The sequence below is a fragment of the Heptranchias perlo genome, chromosome 10, assembly GCF_035084215.1.
Source record: "Heptranchias perlo isolate sHepPer1 chromosome 10, sHepPer1.hap1, whole genome shotgun sequence".
NCBI classification, from domain to species: Eukaryota; Metazoa; Chordata; class Chondrichthyes; order Hexanchiformes; family Hexanchidae; genus Heptranchias; species Heptranchias perlo.
Window position 1 is genome coordinate 36249189 of NC_090334.1, and position 22074 is coordinate 36271262.

At 45.5% G+C, this 22074-nt stretch overlaps 1 protein-coding gene across 3 annotated transcripts in view; it reads left to right on the top strand.

Moving 5' to 3' along the window:
• slc25a21 (solute carrier family 25 member 21) overlaps nt 1-22074 on the top strand; it is a 464076-nt gene that overhangs the window by 402131 nt on the left and 39871 nt on the right. For all 3 annotated transcript variants that reach the window (XM_067991474.1, XM_067991475.1, XM_067991476.1), the window contains one exon: nt 9858-9917. In XM_067991474.1, coding sequence (XP_067847575.1) covers nt 9858-9917 — 60 coding nt within the window. The remainder of the gene's footprint in view (nt 1-9857; nt 9918-22074) is intronic.

The following is a 22074-nucleotide window of genomic DNA, read 5'->3' on the forward strand; positions in this document are numbered from 1 at the left end:
GATTAATGCCTGAGGTCACTGGCAGGTGGATCCAGGAATCAAAGGCCACGGGTTTTCAGGCCACATGGTTTCACTTATTGTATTGAAAACATTATGCTCTAGGCTTTCTGGCCCTGTTTCACCAGTTTGCTGGTTGACCTTGGATGGATGAGGTCGGAAATACACTTGGAATTTGTTCCACTTGGGGGAGCAGGCAAATCACCTGATAATGAGGGAAACATGGCCTCCACATTTGCCCAGCTCGAATGCTGGATGCAGAGCCCACCTTTTATGCCCCAGCATTCAAAGGTTAGCTGAGGGACCAAGGAAAATATTGCTGGCAGTGAGGGCTGACGTTTAAGTTTTTTCTCACTTTTTAATGGCACCCCTACACAGTGACAGGCCTCCATGGCCTACCACTGCTGATTTCCACCCTGATTCAGGCGGAAATCCTGGTGGAGGTCAGAGAGTCCACCTCTAGCATGTGAATGGCCCCGAGGCCTAGCATATGACTGGGGCAGGGGGTATTTCCAGGGCTGACAGAAGGGCTGGCCCTTTAGAAATGCCACCACCGCCCCTCCCACCCCCACAACAGAAAACCTATCTATCAAGAGATATCTTTAAACGTTTTAAGTATTAAACATTTTACGTATTAATGCAATTTTTATTGTATAAGTCGATCTTCCATGGTGTTGCACATGAGGAGCATGTGTAGTCTTCAGATTAAGCAGGATTAGAGGATAATTGGACCAGGACACACAGCAGTAATTCAATTGATGCAGAAATGAGGCACTACAGTGCTACCACTAGCAGGAGAGCGGAATTACAGCGTGACTTGTTTATAGGCAGTTTCCACTATAAATGTGGACATAGGAATTTATAATGGCAAAAGTTGACACAAAAGTACGACAAAAACATAAGAATAGGCAGTAAGACTTTGTAGACAGCAATATGTGCAACCATTAGATTTTCTAATATTGTGTTGTGTTGGCTATATATAATTCCTGTTCACTAGGGAAATGAGTTTTTGAAAAATTAGAATCATAAAAGAAGGCTATTCAGCCAGTGATGCCAGTGCCAGCTTTGAAAGAGCTATCCAATTAGTCCCACTCCCCTGCTCTTTCCCCATAGTCATGCAATGTTTTCCTTTTCAAGTAAATATCCATTTCCCCTTTGAAAGTTATTATTGAATCTGCTTCCGCTGCTTTTTCAGGCAGTGTTCTCAAGATCAGAACAGCTTGCTGCATAAAAAAAGATTCTCCTCATCTCCCCTCTGGTTCTTTTGCCAGCGCCTTTAAGTCGCCAGACAGTGCACTATTTCATAGAGTCCTAATTTTTTGCAGTTTTGTACAAAATCTAAACATAAATAAATAAAGTTCAGTCACATATTTCCAAACAGATTATTAGGGGGTGAGTTTTCTGACTCTGGTCCCCAAGGAACACCCATTTTCCTGGCTGCAACCGTCAGGAAAAAAGGACCGAAGAGCTGTTTTGCTGGGTTCCTGTTCCCTTCATGTAGCCCCAGAATTTTCAGGACGAGGGCAAAATTGGGCCTGTGCCTCCAGTAAGCCCATCACACCAATAAAAATGATGTGGATGGGGATGTTCCCAGCTTCCCATCTTATTTTCCTGGAGGATACTTGCTGTGTGCCCCAGTGCCCAGTCATGGGGTAGCTGGGGGGTAGGGGGGAGGTGTGGGGTGGAAACTATCAAGGCCAGCTTTGCCAATCTTAGTTCTTTAGGATTATTCTAATTTTTCCAAGATAACATTGATCTAATCCTTTGCATGTTTTCAACCAGTAATCATATTCTTTGAAAGTATTTCCGTTTTTCCCAACAAATTTCCAACAGACTTTATAGTAGAATACACCATTTGATGCCTCCCAATAACCTATACATTAATTCCATTTGAACAGTGTATACTCACTAAATCTAATGGGTTTTAATATTCTTTTTGCAATGCCAACTATCCAGCATTTAAAAGTTAGCTAATACTGTTCGAAACACATTCATTTTTAAGACTCATTTCTTTTTCTGAAAAAAACAACAGATCAGTTTTCTGCATTTTTCACCTTGCAATTTTGTTTATATTGGAACCTACCTCCTCTGTGTTAGAAGAAACTTTATCCTCCTTTGTTGATAACATGATATATTCTTTCCTGCACCAGTGTTCTTTTCACTCAGCTGTAAAGTGAGGGGAAGCAAAGTAGGCCAGGGATTGAAGACCATTATGGATCAGCAAAGTTAACATTTTTCAGCTGATGGGCTAGTCTCTAGAAAGTGAGACTAGCCCATGAACTGAAAAATGCTCCACATCCTACAACTGGGAAATGGCTTACGAATATAAAAAAAATAATATGGGTTCGATTTTCTGCTGGAAAACAATCGAACTTGGAAGAGTGTTTTTGCCAACGGTAAATTGAAATTTCAACTGCTAATTGTTAATTAGAATTGATAAGTTAAATTTCCAGTTAAAAATGAACTTGCAATAGGCTTTCAAACTTCTCGCACTCCCTGATATCGACAGTTGGACGCTATTGCTGATGCTTGAGGAAAGGAATAAGCCTGAAAAAGGGCCTGGGCGGTTCAGTGGTGATAACCAGTTGCCCGATTCCTGCTGTCTTCTCTGCAGTGATGTTTATTTATTGCTAACTGATAAGTATTGGCATTCTAATTTCTGTAGTTAGCTGGAATCACCTTGCTTGTCACTATTGATGTTCAATTTTGATGGAGGTGTAAAATGGGTGATATCGAATCGGCAATCCGTAAGACAACCCTCACGATTTTTCTTTCCATCATCGTTGTGTCTAATGAACAACATAGGGCTCCTGGCATGAGCAAAATATGACTCCAGTCATGTGTTGCTCTACTTTGGTTTGGAAAAATATTATAATAAGCTACTTATCCTTCATATAGTCAGACAATTCAGTGAGTTTTGGAGGCGAATGCCAAAAGTAGCTGTTACAATACCTTCCCATGATGAGTATTTACACATTTATTTCACATCAACATGAGAAGAAATTTACAGAATTGGGGGTAGCAGGAATTTTTGCTGGTGCTGCCAGTGATAAAGTACTACAATGTGGACAGCTCAGTCATGCACACAGGTTTGCAGGTCATTACAGTGCACATAGAACCATTGAACCATAGAAAAGATACAGCGCAGAAGGGGGCCATTCGGCCCATCGTGTCCGCGCTGGCTCGAAGAACAACCAGGTGCCCATTCTCATCCCACCTTCCAGCACCCAGTCCGTAGCCCTGCAGCTTACAGCATTTAGGTGCAGGCCCAGATACTTTTTAAAAGAGTTGAGGGTCCCTGCCTCTACCACCAATTCGGGCAGCGAATTCCATACACCCACCACCCTATGGGTGAAAAAGTTTTTCCTCATGTCCCCTCTAATCCTTCCGCCAATCAGGTTAAATCTATGTCCTCTAGTTCTTGAACTCTCCGCTAGGGGAAACAGGTACTTCCTGTCTACTCTATCTAGGCCCCTCATAATTTTGTACACTTTAATCAAGTCTCCCTCAGCCTCCTCTGCTCCAAGGAAAACAACCCCAGCCCATGCAATCTCTCCTCGTAGCTGCAATTTTCAAGCCCTGGCAACATGCTTGTAAATCTTCCCTGCACTCTCTCCAGAGCAATTACATCCTTCCTGTAATGTGGTGACAAGAACTGCGCAAAATACTCCAGCTGTGGCCTTACCAGTGTTTTATACAGTTCCATCATTACATCCCTGCTATTGTATTCTATACCTCGGCTAATAACGGAGACCATTCCGTATGCCTTCTTCACAACCTTATCTACCTGTACTGCCACCTTCAGGGACCTGTGCACATGCACTCCAAGGTCTCTCACTTCCTCCACCCCTCTCAATATATTCCCGTTTACTGCGTATTCCCTTTTACTGTTTGCCCTCCCTAAGTGCATTACCTCACACTTCTCTGGGTTGAACTCCATTTGCCACTTTTCCGCCCACTCCATTGATATCTTCATGGAGTCTACAGCTATCCTCTTCACTATCAACTACACGGCCAATTTTTGTGTTGTCTGCAACTTTGCCAATCATGCCCCTTACATTCAAGTCCAAATCATTAATATATACAACAAAAACAGCAAGGGACCCAACACTGAGCCTTGTGCAACACCACTGGAAACGGATTTCCATTCGCAAAGACATCCATCGACTTTTATCCTTTGTTTCTTGTTACTGAGCCAATTCACCACATTTCCCTGTAACCATGGGCTTTTACCTTTCTGACCAGTCTGCCATGTGGGACCTTGTCAAATGCCTTACTAAAATCCATGTAGACAACATCCACTGCAATACCCTCATCAATCCTCCTTGTCACTACCTCAAAGAATTCAATCAGATTTGTAAGGCATGACCTTCCCTGAACAAATCCATGCTGACTATCCCTGATTAAACCATGCCTTTCCAAGTGACAGTTTATCCTATCTCTCAGTATTGATTCTAATAGTTTGCCCACCTCCGAGGTAAGACTGACCGACCTATAATTGTTCGGCCTTTCCCTCGTACCCTTTTTAAACAATGGTACTATGTTTGCAGTCTTACAGTCCTCCGGTACCTCCCCTGTATCTAGTGAGGATTGGAAAATGATCCTCAGAGCATCCGCTATTTCCTCCCTGGCTTCCTTCAATAGCCTAGGAAACAATCCATCCGGCCCTGGTGACTTATCAACTTTCAAGGATTCCAGTCCCTCTAGTACTTCCTCTCTTGTTATGTTTACCTTATCCAATATTTCACACCTCTCCTCTCTAACTACTACGTCCGGATCATCCCTTTCCCTTGTGAATACGAAGACAAAATATTCATTTAAAACCCTACCCACATCCTCTGCTTCAACACACAAGTTACCCTTATCATCCCTGATATTTCCCACCTTTTCCTTAGCTATCCTCTTGTTCTTAATGTACTGATAAAACATCTTTGGGTTTTCTTTAATCTTACTAGCTAATATTTTTTCATACCCTCTCTTTGCTTTCCTTATTTCCTTTTTTACGTCGTCCCTGTACTTTCTATACTCCTCTAGGCTTTCTGCAGTATTTAGTTTTCTGTGACAATCATAAGTTTTCTTTTTCTGCATTATCTTGCCCCGTATACTTTTAGACAACCAGGGGGCACTAAATTTGGCGGTGCCACCCTTTTTCTTTGAGGGGATGTGTCTGCATTGTACCCGTAGAATTTCACTTTTTAGTGCCTCCCACTGGCTTGCCACTGATTTCTCCTCAAGTAGTTGTGTCCAGTCCACTTCTGCCAAATCACCTCTTAGTTCTGTAAAATTTTCCTTCCCCCAATTTATAACATTTACTCCTGATTTAACTCTTCCTTTTCCATAATAATGCTAAAACTAACTGAATTGTGGTCACTATCCCCAATATGGTCACCCACTGTCACTCCACCCACTTGCCCATCTTCATTTCCCAGGACTAAATCTAGAATTGCATCCCCTCTTGTTGGGCTTGTCACGTACTGGCTAAAAAAGTTCTCCTGGACACCGACCAAGAATTTTGCGCCCTCTGTGCCCCTCACACTGTTTGAATCCCAGTTGATGTTAGGCTAGTTGAAGTCCCCTACTATTATTGCCCTCTTATTTTTGCACTTGGAAATTTGCCTACATATTTGTTCTTCTACCTCCCTTTTGCTATTCAGGGGTCTATAGTACACTCCTAGCAGTGTGACTGCCCCTTTTTTATTAGCTCAACCCATATGGCCTCGATTGATGATCCATTTAGCATATCATCCCGTCTCACAACTGTAATTGATTATTTAACCAATAATGCTAACCCCCCCTCCTTTTTTATCACCCACTCTATCCTGCCTAAAAACTCTACATCCAGGGATATTGAGCTGCCAATTATCCCCCTCTTTAAGCCAGGTTTCCGTTATCGCAATGATATCATGCTGCCGTGTGTCTATCTGTGCCCTTAGCTCATCTGCTTTGTTTGTAATACTGCTTGCATTGAAGTATATACCCTTTAACCCTGTCAAATTCCTGTGCTGAACACTATTTAACCTTTGCTTCTTTGCCTTTCTGAGTCGCTAACTACGACACCAACTCCTTTTCTACTTCCCGTTTCCTGGTCTGAATTTGTCCTATCTGTACCTGCCCTTTGGTTCCCATCCCCCTGCCTACTAGTTTAAACCTTCCCCAACAGAACTAGCAAACACCCCCAGGAGGATATTGGTCCCAGTTCTGCTTGGGTGCAACCCGTCCAGCTTGTACAGGTCCCGCCTTTCCCAGAATCGGTCCCAATGCCTCAGGAATTTAAACCCCTCCCTCCTACCCCATCTCTCAAGCCATGCATTCATCTGGTCTATTCTCCTATTTCTGCTCTCGCCAGCACGTGGCACTGGGAGAAATCCTGAGATTACTACCTTGGAGGTCCTGCTTTTTAATTTATTTCCTAACTCCCTATATTCTGCTTGCAGGACCTCATCCCTTTTTTTTTACCGATGTCGTTGGTACCGATATGGACCACGACCTCTCGCTGTTCACCCTCCCCCTTCAGAATGTCCTGCAGCCGCTCCGTGACATCCTTGACCCTAGCACCAGGGAGGGAACATCCTGTCCTGGAGTCATGTCAGCTGCCGCAGAAGCTCCTATCTGTTCCCCTTATGATGGAATCCCATTCTTCTTCCTCCTCTCCTGTGCAGCTGAGTCACTCGTGGTGCCACGGTCTTGGCTCTTGCTGCATTCCCCTGATAAGCCATCTCCCCCAACAATATCCAAAGTGGAATATCTGTTTGAGAGGGAGATGACCCCAGGGGTACGCCTGCTCTACCTACCTAGTCCTTCTACTCTGCCTGGCTATCACCCATTTCCTTTCTGCCTGTGTAATCTTTACCTGCGGTGTGACCACCTCACTGAACGTGCTATCAACGATAATCTCAGCATCGCGGATACTCCACAGTGAATCCACCCGCAGCTCCAGCTCCGAAATGCAGTTGGCCAGTAGCTGCAGCTGGTCACACTTCCTGCACACATGGTCGCCAGGGACACCAGTAGTGTCCATGAATTCCCACATAGCGCAGGAGGAGCATATCACGGGTGCGAGCTCTGCTGCCATGACTTGCCTTAGATTAAGCTCGTTAGTTACTCCTTTAAGGAGTTTACTCCTTTTAATTACTCGTAATTTAGAGAATGTTAACTACACTAAGGACCTTGATTCACTAAAAAAACTCTACTTACTACAACTAACTTGCTATAATTAAATTTAGTTTTTTTTTAAATTTAGTTTTATGCTATGTTACTTAGCCCACAGTCTTAAGAAAGAAGAAAACAGAAGAGATACTCACCACCAACCACCTACCTGCCTTACCTGTGATGTTACACTGCAGTTTTGTTTTGTTGCTGTGACCCGCTCTCGGTACGCTCTGCTCTGCTGTCTAAACAAATGCACCTCACCCCTTACTGCACCGAATCCCCTCACTCACCAAATTCCCAATGAATTTTCCCACATGACTCAATGAATTTTTGAAGGCTTAATTTGTGAATTCCAGTCATACTCAAATGATCCAGACATGTTGCGGAAAACACTGCCATTAATTAAATTTAGTGGGTTTTTTACCATTTAGTAGCACAGTTATATATTTTAAACAGAGAAGCAGACTTTAGTCCTACTGTGTGTACATATAATTTTCTAATCCACTTTTTGCACTAAGCAGAATATTGCACGCTGATGGTAATGGCTATTTTGAGTGATAATGTAACTTCACACATTCTGATATTAGTTTAACAGAGATAAATGATTACTGCTAGGAACTAAAATATTATTAATTATTAAAATTATTAATGGATTTAATCCAGTTAATTTTAGTAATATATATTAGATGTTTCAAAACTGTTAAGCATTATAGGGTATATTTTATGAGGTTGTAGTAGCAGTGTGGAGGCTCACTTGCACGATTGGTTTATGTTGAGTCCAATTTTCCACGGTGTGATTTTGGGGTGAGTAAGGAGGGCACACTTAAGCATGTACTTGTTTAAAATAAAAACATATGTAAATCAAGTCTCATGCAGAATTTCACAACTTCAGGCAAGGCTTCATGCACCTCACCCATCTAAAATGAGTGCAAGAAATCTAATCACCTGACCTGCTTTGGAGTGCTTCTTAAAGCAAGGTTGCTGCTGTATTGATTACTACTGAAGTCTAGTTTTATGGCAGTGGGCGTTTCTCTAACTTCTTGCATACTTTGATTTTCTTCTTGCCTTTTTGCTGAAGCTTTAAGTTTGCTACATCACACTTTCCTGAAGTCTTGTTGATTTTTGCTGCAGTATAAGTTGCACCGAACAAGTTTGGGAGGAAAGTCGTTTCGCACTGGAATTGAGAGCGTTGAGAGTGCAGGAAGCTGCATCTTGACATTAGTCTACTCTGAGCAGGATGGTGCTGGAACAATGGATGGCGTGGATATTATATTGTCTGTTTCTCTCAGCTCTGGCTATGGTTGCTCAACATATGTCTGGAGGTGCAATACCTGACAGTAGATAAAGATCGTCTACCTTGGGAGATTTAACGCAGCCAGCATTGCAACGGCAGCATACATTAAGAACTGAGTTCAATTTCTTTGCACAGGCGGAGCATTCCCATACCGGACAAGCATTTTCAGTGGCAGAAAAACAGAGTTCCAGAGTTGTAGTCCTAATAATAGTGTTTGAGTTAGTCATATTTTGCAGGATGTTATTCCTAGCTCCAACTTTAGCTTTTGTCTTGATGATGTGTTCCTTGTAACTCAAAGTGCCATCCAGTATCACACCAAGGTAGACAGGGTTGAAATAATGATCAAGTCTTTTCCCGTAACACTCAATATATAATTCTCGTTTGGCTTTTCTATTTTTAAAGTGGGTGCACAGACTGTTTCTTAACTGGATTGGCCCTCAGTTGATTGGAGGTGTGGTATTGTCAGGCTAGCTAGGGCGTTGCTCAGAGTTTCTTCGATCCTATCAAAAGTCCGGCTTTGCGACGTTACGAAAAGATCATCCGCATATTGGAAACTTCTGATACTAGGATGGATGGATTGGTCATTGGTGTGTATATATATATAGCATCGGTGCTGGCACACTACCTTATGGGAGCCCATTCTGTTGCCTATGCCAATGGCTTTTTTTTACCGCATAGCTCCACAGATATATTAACAGCACTGCTGGTGTGAAAAGGATGGAGTGGCGGGGGGAGGGCGGCGGTGAGGAAAGAGACCTGATAGAATAAAGGGCTTGATGGGGCGAATGGCTTTTGCTCACTGGAATTTATGAGCTGGATTTTTTTGCCCATTCAGTGCCTATGAGTGGAAAATTTGGAGCTTATGTTTTTATGTTAACTGTCTAAAGTGCCTTTATACTTGACAGTCTGAATATCACTAGTTGGTCAAGGATGTAAATATATGTCTTTTAAGCTGAACAGGTCCCTTATAAAATATATTAATTGATAAAAGTGGCTCAATTGCATTTTGTTTACTAAAAAGTGGCTATTAAATATTGACACTTCAGCAGTTGCTTCCTTTTTAGATTAAAACTTGCCATTCACATCTTGTTTATTTTCTTCAGTGCCCTGTCTATGTGATTGACTTTTTTAATGCTTTTTATTGTATAACTAAAGAACACACAGCTGCATTTTATATCTGATCCATATGTTGGACTTCTTTTTTGAAAATGTGACATTATGTGAAGTACTTGACATTTTTCCTTAAAGGTTTTTCATTCAGTGCATTTTACTTAATTTGTTTACTTCTCATTTCAGTCTTTGACTGTAAAAGAGTCAAACATCATAGTGATACATTTGTTAAAGAGGTAAAACAGACGTGGTTATCTCTGTTAAATTCCTGGAACTGATGGTTATATCCTTATGGTTTGGTTTCCAGTTTTTGACTTTTGAGCAATATAAGAAGATACTAAGTTATGCTTCACTGTCTTCTAGTGTGGTAAGTACACAAATTATGGTTCTTTCTATTAGTAATACATTCAGTTAGGGTAGTGATAAACATTTTATTAATAGGCACTTTCCTAAAGATGTTGACACAAATGTGAACAATTTATTGTTAAAGTGTTTAACAATGAATGGTTCTTTGACACAGCATATGGTTTCATTTAAAATCCTTTGTTAGTGTTAGTTAAATGTCATTTCCCTTCTAAAGACTTCAAATAAAGACATTTTTATGTTATTTAAGTTACTTTATGGTCAACCAATGCTCTGTGTACTATTAAGTTTTATAATAGCCTAATAAAAATGTTGTGTGTTAAGTTTAACCCACTGTAGGTTTGCTCATGAGCTGTCACTCAGCACAAGGATTAGTGCCTTTGTTTCTTGCATTCCTGCTTTCATCTTCCTGTTTACCTGTGGGTGTGTATTTAGGTGCTGAACAGAGTTAAGCAAGGTTGAACTTTATGGGAAAACCTGCTCAGCAGCTAAGTCCTGGCACAAAGTCAACTTGTTTTGTATTAAGATTGTTGCTGACTGGTCAATCACCAGGTTTACATTCAGGCTTTCGGGAAAAGGTTCTATTTTGTGAGCACCCAGGGCATGAATCATAGTAATCTGGAGGGGCCTCACTAAGTTACCGGAGTCCAAGGGCATATTGCTCCAGGAACTTTTAAAAGCTACTTGTAAATGATGAATCAATGATAAAATAGGTAACTGCATAATATTACAAATCTTGAATTTTAAATTTAATTTTCATTCCTTCAGATAGAATTGCCGAGTTGACATTTATGTACTGGTATGTTAACATTACAAGCCTTCTTTGCCTTAACTATATTGTGGATGAGAAATAAATCAAACTATGCCAACTGTACTATATTCTTTATTGTCAGTGTCACTTGAGGTAACACAAGAAACTAAAATATTTTAATATGGTTGAATGAATTTAACCTTTTGAAGCATTGACACGTATCCTCCTGTTATTGGTCCTGGTGTTGAGAGTTCCCTTAAAGAAAAAGAGTGGAGGGGGAGGGGTGGGGACTGCCTTTAGTGGGTTGCTGTCATAATTTAAACGGATGTGGGCACATATAAGGAATAAATCGGTGGAAACTTTCCAGAGGCCATAAATATTTTTCAGCCCTGGCTGTATGGGGCAAAAGATGTGGCTGGCAGAATCTAAGAGAAGGAAGAATATACATGGAGGCAGGAAATGTAGTCTTTGGCCAAGTGATGAAACAGCGCAAACCCCCTATTTGATAGCGAGAGAAAGTCATCGTGCTCCTGCTGCCTGAAGTGGATATGAGAAGGGCTAGCCTTTTTGCCACTCAAGGGCACCTTCATAGCAGATAGTAGCCTATCTAAATGTAGCAGCCAGACTTGAATGGCCTCCTGTACCACGGTGCCATGGTCAAATTGTCCATCCTCCCTGCAGTCGTTGTTCTCATCCACACAGGTACTAAATACCTCATATCTGTTGGAGACGGTCGAAGGTTGAGGCTTCTCCATCACTGCATCCTGGGTCCCCATACCTGACTCACAGTCACATCCTCCTGTCCCTGACCATTGACCAAATCTAAACGACTACCTAACCTAAGGGATGTGACTGCCTCCTGGATCAAAGTGTCCAGATAACTCTTCACCCTCCCTGATACATCGCAATGTCTGCAGTTCGGAATCCAGCTCAACAACTCTGAGCCGAAGTTCCTCGAGCTGCAGACACTTACTGCCGATGTGGTTGCTCAGGATCTCACTGGTCTCCACCAACCCCCCACATGTTGTGGCTACAAGAGCAGGTCAGAGGCTGGGTATTCTGTGGCGAGTGACTCACCTCCTGACTCCCCAAAGCCTTTCCACCATCTACAAGGCACAAGTCAGGAGTGTGATGGAATACTCTCCACTTGCCTGGATGAGTGCGGCTCCAACAACACTCAAGAAGCTCGACACCATCCAGGACAAAGCAGCCCGCTTGATTGGCACCCCATCCACCACCCTAAACATTCACTCTCTTCACCACCAGCGCATTGTGGCTGCAGTGTGTACCATCCACAGGATGCACTGCAGCAACTTGCCAAGGCTTCTTCGACAGCTCCTCCCAAACCCGCGACCTCTACCATCTAGAAAGACAAGAGCAGCAGGCACATGGGAACAACACCACCTGCACGTTCCCCTCCAAGTCACACACCATCCTGACTTGGAAATATATCGCCGTTCCTTCATCGTCTCTGGGTCAAAATCCTGGAACTCCCTTCCTAACAGCACTGTGGGAGAAGCTTCACCACACGGATTGCAGCAGTTCAAGAAGGCGGCTCACCACCACCTTCTCAAGGGCAATTAGGGATGGGCAATAAATGCCGGCCTCGCCAGTGACGCCCACATCCCATGAACGAATAAAAAAAAAAGTTACAACACACCACCTGCCCTGGCATCCCTATTCAACCTTGTTTTATTTATTTAATTAGTTTAAAGTTTTTATTCACTCGATATTTTTAGTTTTATTAACTAATTAGTTTATCTAGTTTAAGTTATTCATTTAACAAAGTAACAGCAAGTTATCGTTTCCCAGCTCTTAGTTTAAACCACTGCCCCAGCTTAGAGAACAAAAAAGTGGTAATACTCACCAACCAATCACCTGCCTGCTGGCCTGTGACATCACTCCTTGATTATTTTTTTGTGTTTTTGATTTCACCGGGATTGGTTCCTGGGCCTCCCGCTCAGGACCGCTCTCTCAGCCTGCCGCCCCCCTCACCACCACTTTTATAGGGATTGGTTCCTGGGCCTCCCGCTCAGGACCGCTCTCTCAGCCTGCCGCCCCCCTCACCACCACTTTTATAGGGATTGGTTCCTGGGCCTCCCGCTCAGGACCGCTCTCTCAGCCTGCCGCCCCCCTCACCACCACTTTTATAGGGATTGGTTCCTGGGCCTCCCGCTCAGGACCGCTCTCTCAGCCTGCCGCCCCCCTCACCACCACTTTTATAGGGATTGGTTCCTGGGCCTCCCGCTCAGGACCGCTCTCTCAGCCTGCCGCCCCCCTCACCACCACTTTTATAGGGATTGGTTCCTGGGCCTCCCGCTCAGGACCGCTCTCTCAGCCTGCCGCCCCCCCTCACCACCACTTTTATAGGGATTGGTTCCAGGGCCTCCCGCTCAGGACCGCTCTCTCAGCCTGCCGCCCCCCCTCACCACCACTTTTATAGGGATTGGTTCCTGGGCCTCCCGCTCAGGACCGCTCTCTCAGCCTGCCGCCCCCCTCACCACTACTTTTATAGGGATTGGTTCCTGGGCCTCCCGCTCAGGACCGCTCTCTCAGCCTGCCGCCCCCCTCACCACTACTTTTATAGGGATTGGTTCCAGGGCCTCCCGCTCAGGACCGCTCTCTCAGCCTGCCGCCCCCCTCACCACTACTTTTATAGGGATTGGTTCCTGGGCCTCCCGCTCAGGACCGCTCTCTCAGCCTGCCGCCCCCCTCACCACCACTTTTATAGGGATTGGTTCCTGGGCCTCCCGCTCAGGACCGCTCTCTCAGCCTGCCGCCCCCCTCACCACCACTTTTATAGGGATTGGTTCCTGGGCCTCCCGCTCAGGACCGCTCTCTCAGCCTGCCGCCCCCCCTCACCACCACTTTTATAGGGATTGGTTCCTGGGCCTCCCGCTCAGGACCGCTCTCTCAGCCTGCCGCCCCCCTCACCACCACTTTTATAGGGATTGGTTCCTGGGCCTCCCGCTCAGGACCGCTCTCTCAGCCTGCCGCCCCCCTCACCACCACTTTTATAGGGATTGGTTCCTGGGCCTCCCGCTCAGGACCGCTCTCTCAGCCTGCCGCCCCCCTCACCACCACTTTTATAGGGATTGGTTCCTGGGCCTCCCGCTCAGGACCGCTCTCTCAGCCTGCCGCCCCCCTCACCACTACTTTTATAGGGATTGGTTCCTGGGCCTCCCGCTCAGGACCGCTCTCTCAGCCTGCCGCCCCCCTCACCACCACTTTTATAGGGATTGGTTCCTGGGCCTCCCGCTCAGGACCGCTCTCTCAGCCTGCCGCCCCCCCTCACCACCACTTTTATAGGGATTGGTTCCTGGGCCTCCCGCTCAGGACCGCTCTCTCAGCCTGCCGCCCCCCCTCACCACCACTTTTATAGGGATTGGTTCCTGGGCCTCCCGCTCAGGACCGCTCTCTCAGCCTGCCGCCCCCCTCACCACCACTTTTATAGGGATTGGTTCCTGGGCCTCCCGCTCAGGACCGCTCTCTCAGCCTGCCGCCCCCCTCACCACCACTTTTATAGGGATTGGTTCCTGGGCCTCCCGCTCAGGACCGCTCTCTCAGCCTGCCGCCCCCCTCACCACCACTTTTATAGGGATTGGTTCCTGGGCCTCCCGCTCAGGACCGCTCTCTCAGCCTGCCGCCCCCCTCACCACTACTTTTATAGGGATTGGTTCCTGGGCCTCCCGCTCAGGACCGCTCTCTCAGCCTGCCGCCCCCCTCACCACCACTTTTATAGGGATTGGTTCCTGGGCCTCCCGCTCAGGACCGCTCTCTCAGCCTGCCGCCCCCCTCACCACCACTTTTATAGGGATTGGTTCCAGGGCCTCCCGCTCAGGACCGCTCTCTCAGCCTGCCGCCCCCCCTCACCACCACTTTTATAGGGATTGGTTCCTGGGCCTCCCGCTCAGGACCGCTCTCTCAGCCTGCCGCCCCCCTCACCACCACTTTTATAGGGATTGGTTCCTGGGCCTCCCGCTCAGGACCGCTCTCTCAGCCTGCCGCCCCCCTCACCACCACTTTTATAGGGATTGGTTCCTGGGCCTCCCGCTCAGGACCGCTCTCTCAGCCTGCCGCCCCCCTCACCACCACTTTTATAGGGATTGGTTCCTGGGCCTCCCGCTCAGGACCGCTCTCTCAGCCTGCCGCCCCCCTCACCACTACTTTTATAGGGATTGGTTCCTGGGCCTCCCGCTCAGGACCGCTCTCTCAGCCTGCCGCCCCCCTCACCACCACTTTTATAGGGATTGGTTCCTGGGCCTCCCGCTCAGGACCGCTCTCTCAGCCTGCCGCCCCCCTCACCACCACTTTTATAGGGATTGGTTCCTGGGCCTCCCGCTCAGGACCGCTCTCTCAGCCTGCCGCCCCCCTCACCACCACTTTTATAGGGATTGGTTCCTGGGCCTCCCGCTCAGGACCGCTCTCTCAGCCTGCCGCCCCCCTCACCACCACTTTTATAGGGATTGGTTCCTGGGCCTCCCGCTCAGGACCGCTCTCTCAGCCTGCCGCCCCCCCTCACCACCACTTTTATAGGGATTGGTTCCAGGGCGTCCGGCTCAGGACCGCTCTCTCGTGCTTTATCTACCCCGTCCCATCCTTTCATAATTTAAACACTTCATATCATCCCATAATCTGCGTTGCTCTAACAAAAAAAACAATTTTTCAAGTCTTTCTTCGTAATTGAATTTCCTCATACCAGGCAGCTGACCAGTGTATCTCCATTGTACCCTCTCTATAGCCTTAATGTTATTCCTATAATGTGCAGCCCAATACTGCACGCAGTACCCTAACTCAGGTCTTATTAAGGTTTTAGCCGGTGTCAGCTGTAGCTCAGTGGGTAACATCCTTGCCTCTGAGTCAGAAGGTTGTGAGTTCAAGTTCCACTTCAGAGACTTGAGCATAAAATCTAGGCTGACACTTCCAGTGCAGTGCTGAAGGAGTGCTGCACTGTCAGAGGTGCTGTCTTTCGGATAAGACGTTAAACCGAGGTCTCCTCTCAGATGGACGTAAAAGATCCCATGGGACTATTCAAAGAAGAGCAGGGAAGATCTCCCCGGTGTCCTAGCCAATCCCTCAACCAACATCACCAAAATGAATGATCTGGTCATTATCACATTGCTGTTTGTGGGAGCTTGCTGTGCGCAACTTGGCTGCCGTGTTTCCTACATTACAACAGTAACTACACTTCAAAAGTACTTAATTGGCTGTAAAGTGCATTGGGACATCCAGAGGTTGTGAAAGGCGCTATATAATTGCAAGTCTTTTTTTCTTTTTTTTATATAGGCTCATCATTAGCTGTTGGTTTTTATATTCTATACCTCTTGAAATAAAACCCAGAATTCGATTAGCTATTTTTATGGCCTTATCAACCCGAGGTGCTGCCTCTAATGTCCTATGAACCTGTATCCACAAATAGCTCTGCTTTTCCACAGCACTGAACTTACTTCCGTTCACAGCATAATTACTTGTTATATTTTTTACCAAAATGCATTACCTCACACTTACTGACATTGCATTCCATCCACCACATTTTAGCCCATTCCCCCATCTTATCTCCATCCTTTTGCAGCGTCCTTTGGTCTTCTAAAGAATTAACTATACCTCCTATTTTGGTATCATCTGAAAATTTCGACACCACCCTTCTAGGCCTATATCCAAAGTGGCCCTAGAACTGTACCCTATGGGACATTTCCAACCACTCTGACAAGCTACCCTTAATTCCTACTGTCTGCTTTATGCCTTCTAACCAATTTTTAATCCTGTTTGCTGTCCTGCCCTTAATTCCACCCTCCTTACGAGCAACAACCCCAATTGCCCTGTCTTGCTGGCCTTCTAACACAGTGCGCTCGCTGGCAGTGAATTTCGCCCAACGCCTTCCCGCTCCGCTCGCTCCACCCACCACTGCCTCCTTAGAATGTGCCAGCAGATCAACAATCATCGCCTCTCTCTGCATTTCACTCCAGAATGCCCGATCACTCACTAACAAGACACTTGCCATCTACGACCATGTTCTGGACAATTGCATTGGCATCGTGACTTTGATTGAAACTTGGCTCACAGGTGCCCCTTACTGAAGCCTCCCCACCTGGCTATACGTTTCACCACCTGCCTCGCCCAAAACGTCGCAGTGGCAGGGTGGCCATTATCACCAAATCACACCTTGGTCTCTCCCCCTACTCCTCTCGTACCTACTCCTCCTTTGAGCAACTTCCCTTGTTCCACCCTTCTCACCTCCTTTAAAATCCTTGTTCTCTACTGCTCTACCCCCAAGCCTGCCCCTGAGTTTCTGTGAGATACCCTCCCTTCTTTCTTCCCTCATCCAGGTGATTTCAATCTCCACCTCAACCCCCCCTTGCCCTCTCTCCTCTGATTTCACTGCCCTCCTTTCATCCCTAATCTTCTCCTTCCATATAAACTCTTTTATCCATATTCACAGCCACCCCTTGACCATGCCTTCTCACAAAGCTTCTCTACTCCCATGGACTTGATTACAAACAAGGTCATCTCTGACCACTTCCCTGTATCTCTCATCACTCACTTCTGCCTACCCTCTTTCAATCCCACTTCCTTCTGTGTCTGCCCCTGGCAAAAACTCTGCCCCAGGTCACTCACAACTGCACTTTCAAACTCCCAACAGCCTAGCCTTTGGTCCATCAGCCACTCCCTCACTTCCACCTCTGATGCCCTTGACCCCAGTAATACATTTACTCTTTCCCATCTGCAGTATGGCCCCCATTTTCACTCCCTCAAGGCCAAGGCAGCAGACTTTAGCATAGCTAAACCAGTTGTGTGCCAGATATCTATGACCACATCAAGCATCTTCAGGCCATGCTGTCCTCTGTCAAAAGCACCCACTATTCCATGATCATCCTGGGGAGCAAAGGTAACCTTCTTAAACCCCTCTCCCCTCTCTGCTGCCCCCTTCACCCTCAACACCAGCAACAAATGCAAGGAACTGATGTACTTCTTTGTCACTAAGATGGAGGCCATCTGTTCAGCCTGCTTTTGCTGCTTCACTCCTTTCCCCTTACCCACCAAGCCACACCCGTCCCACGCTCCCCTCCGCCCTTGCCCTGATTCCACACCCTTCTCTAGTTTCTCTCCTATCTCCCCTCAATGCCTTCTCTGAGTTCACCTTGCCCACGAGACCTACTTCCAATTCCCTTGATCCCATTCCCACTAAACTGCTGACCACCCAACTTTCTTCTCCAAAGTCCAAATCCGTGCCCATCTTTCCCCAACTCCATGTTTGAATTTCTCCAATTAGGTTTTCGCCCCTGCTATAGCACCAAAATGATCCTAATCAAAGTCACAAATGACATCCTCTGTGATTATGACCATGGTGCACTAATCCTCCTCATCCATCTCGACCTCTCTGCAGCCTTTGACATGGTTGACCACACCATCCTTCTCCAACACTTCTCCTTCGTTGTCCAGCTTAGTGGGACTGCCCACGCTTGGTTCTACTGTTACCTGTCACATCATAACTAGGGCATCTACAACAATGGATTCTGTTCCTGCCCTCACATCATTACCTCCAGAGTCCCTCAAGGATCTGTCCTTGTCCACCCTCCTCTTCCTCATTTACATGCTGCTCTTTGGTGACATCATCTGAAGATATGGAGTTAGCTTCCACATGTACGGTGATGACACCCACTCTACTTCTCCACTACCCCTCTCAACCCTTCCATTGCCTTTGTGTTGTCTGACATATAGCCCTGGATAAGCTGCAGTTTCTTCCAATTAAACATTGGGAAGACTGATGCCACTGTCTACAGCCCCAACCCAAACTCCAAAACATTTGCTGCTGATTCAATCCCCCTCCCCGGTGCTGTCTCAAGTTGAACCAGACTATTCAATACCTTGACATCCTATTAAATCTCAAGCTGAGCATCCGACCCCATATCCTCTCCATCACAAAGACATACTTCCACTTCCGTAACATTGCCCACCTCTGCCTTTGCCTCAGGCCGATTGCTACTGAAACCCGCATCCAAGCTTTTGTCATCTCCAGAGTCCAGTATTCCAATGCTCTTTTGGCGGGCCTCCCACCCTGCAAACTCTGCAAAATTTCAACTCATCCAAAACTTTGTTGCCCGCATCCTATCCCGCCCCAAGTTTCGCTTACCCATCACTCCTGTCCTTGCTGACTTGCATTGGCTCCCGTTACTGCTAAGCCTCCAATTTAAAATTCTCATCCTCATCTTTAAATCCATTCATGCCCTTGCCTCTCCATATCTCTATAAGGTCCTTCAGCCTACAACCCCACCCTATCCAGAACTTTTCGTTCCTCTGACTCTGTCCTCTTGTGTATCCCAACATCCCTTCGCCCCAGCATTAGTGGCCATGCCTTTAGCCGTCTAGACCCCATGCTTTGGAATCCCTGTCTAATGCTGTCTGCCTCTCCACCTCCCTCTCCTCCTTCATGGCCCTCTTTAAAACCCACCTCAGCATGTATTCCCTCTTTTACCAATATTGCCATTCAGCCTCCTTTCTTATCTTTTGTAACCATTTTAAGTATATTATATCCCGATACGTTTATTTTCCACTGTTGTCCAATTTGCTGCCAGGTTTCTGTTAATGCTATTAAGTCTAGATCTTCCTGAACAATAATTCCATCCAGTTCCCCCAGTTTATTTCCCACACTCTGTACATTGCAATATATATATTTCAACTTTTTTTTTTGCATTTTTTTCAAGCCTTTTTCTATGATTTTTTTTTTCCCTGTTACCTTCTACTTGTACTTAAGTCTTTTCTCCATTTATAATTAGTTCATTTGATTTTATTCCTCTACTCCATGGGGGTGATTTTAAACCTCAAGAACAGGTGGGTTGGGGGCGGGTGGGAGTTGAAAACAGTTGTTTTATCGGGTCGTAACCACAAAATCTTTGGACTTGGCATTCCCAGTGGGAATCCTGTTCTTTTCCACACTGACCTTAAACCCGGAAATAAAGCCGGGTTGCGGTCGCGACCCAAAAAACAACTGTTTTCAACTCCCACCTGCCCCCAACCCACCCGTTCTTGGGGTTTAAAATCACCCCCCATATCTCTGTTGCTAAATTGTTTTCTGCTGAATATTATTCTCATCTATTTCTCCCTTCTCAATAAACTGATCCTGGTTGGTTTTATTTTCCTAACCCTATTTAACCACTTCCCTATTTAACCATTTTGCCAGCACATTAGCAACCTGCCTGTTCGAATGTAGCCTATCCTTGTGGAATATGTCCCATCTCTCCCAGAACTGGTGCCAATGACACCACACCTTTAGCCATACATTGATTTCCCAAATCTTCCTGACCTTCCCTATTCTAGCGCATGGAAGGAAAATAATCTTGAGAGTACCACCCATGAAGTCCTGCTCCTGAGCTTGTTTCCTAATCCTCTAAATTCATCTTGTAGGACTTCAGGCTTTTCTTTACATGTGTGATTGGCTCCTACATAGACCACAATAACTGGCTGTTCTCCCTTCCTTGTAATCTTTTCCAGTCTGTTCAATATGTCTCTTATCTTCGCACCCGGGAAAGCAACAAAGCATCTGGGACTGAAAGGCTGGACTGCAAATGATCATGTCAAGCCTTCTAACTATAGAATCTCCTATCACTATTGCATTTATACCTGTGTTGTTAATCTCACCCCCATCCCTCCCGAGCCGACTGTTACTTACTGGTGCCATTGATAGTTATTTGATGGTCCCGTCTAGAGTCCTCATTTTGCCCATAGGAAACTAAAGCTTCATAACTGTCAAGAATATGATTTGCTCTAGGTGTTCCTGTTCTAGCCTTTCCTTCTTACCTTTCTTTGCCCCTTGGATAGTCACCCATCTTTCATCCTTCTTTTCTCTCATTGGTCTGACCACCCTCTCAAACTCTCGCTCCAAAAACCATTCTCCCTCCCTGAATGTGTTGGATTGTCTCCATCTCCTTCTCAAGTTCTAAGATTTTGAGCTTGAGCAAAGTGCTTTGGTGACACTTCCCACAGACCTGTTTGCCCAAGTCAACACCTGGTGCTTGAAACCCCTCCATCTTGTAGGAATGACACATCGCCTCCTTCCTGTGCTGTCATTTTTAGGTTTAGTTAGTTTGTTCTACATTGAAGTATGTATTACTGCAAATAGTATCCACTACTCTCCTTACCATCTCCATCCTTCTCTGCATCTAATTCCCACTCTCGCCAAATTCTCTTTTTAGAAGTCCCTACTCCCACTCTGTTTCCACCTCACTCCATTACTAGCTCACCCCATGATGTGCTCTCATGTTCACATTTTTCTGTCAGCGTTATAGGGAGGATGGAAGGCTAGTAAGTGCACAAAGTAAGTTGAATACATATGTACAATAAAATTAAGAATTGTAAGAGAAACTTACTAAATTAGAATACTCCTATCCATTGAAGGCAACCAAAATTGTAAAGGCAGAGGTAATAAATTATGACGATCAAAATATATGAAGATCATGTCATTCTTTTTACATGGGGTTTAGCTAAAGACCTTCATCTGTGTAATATATTTTTTAAAAATACGTCTGTACACAAATTTTGCATTAACTTTTCTCATTATAAATTCCTATGTCCACATTTGTAATGGAAACTGCCTATGTAAACTTGTCATACTGTAATTATATCCTACCACCATTGGTGGCATTGTAGTGCCTCAGTTTTGTGTCTTCCTTATCTTCAGCCTGTACTACAGAGAAACTTTAAAGTTCGAACCAACACTATCATACAATCATAGAATGGTTACAGCACAGAAGGAGGCCATTCGGCCCATAGAGCCCGTGCCGGCTCTTTGTAAGTGCAATCCATTTAGTCCCATTCCCCCGCTCTTTTCCCGTAGCCCTGCAAATTTTTTCCCTTCAAGTATTTATCCAATTTTACCGCTTTCTCAACATGTCATGCCACGTTCAAAGATTTGTGCACATATACCCCCAGGTCTCTCTGTTCCTACACCCCCTTTAGAATTGTACCAATTAGTTTATATTGCCTCTCCTCATTCTTCCTGCCAAAATATATCACTTCGCACTTCTCTGCGTTAAATTTCATCTGCCATGTGTCCGCCCATTCCATTCCACCAGCTTTACTATGTCCTCCTGAAGCTATCACTATCCTCCTCGTTCTTTACTACACTTCCAAGTTTTGTGTCATCTGCAAATTTTGAAATTATGCCCTGTGCACTCAAGTCCAAGTCATTAATATACATCAAAAAAAGCAGCGGTCCTAGTACTGACTCCTGGCGAACACCACTGTATACTTCCCTCCAGTCCGAGAAACAACCGTTCACCACTACTCTGTCTTTCCTGTCACCTAGCCAATTTTGTATCCATGCTGCCACTGCCCCTTTTATTCCATGGGCTTCAATTTTGCTGACAAGCCCATTATGTGGTACTTTATCAAACACCTTTTGAAAGTCCATAAA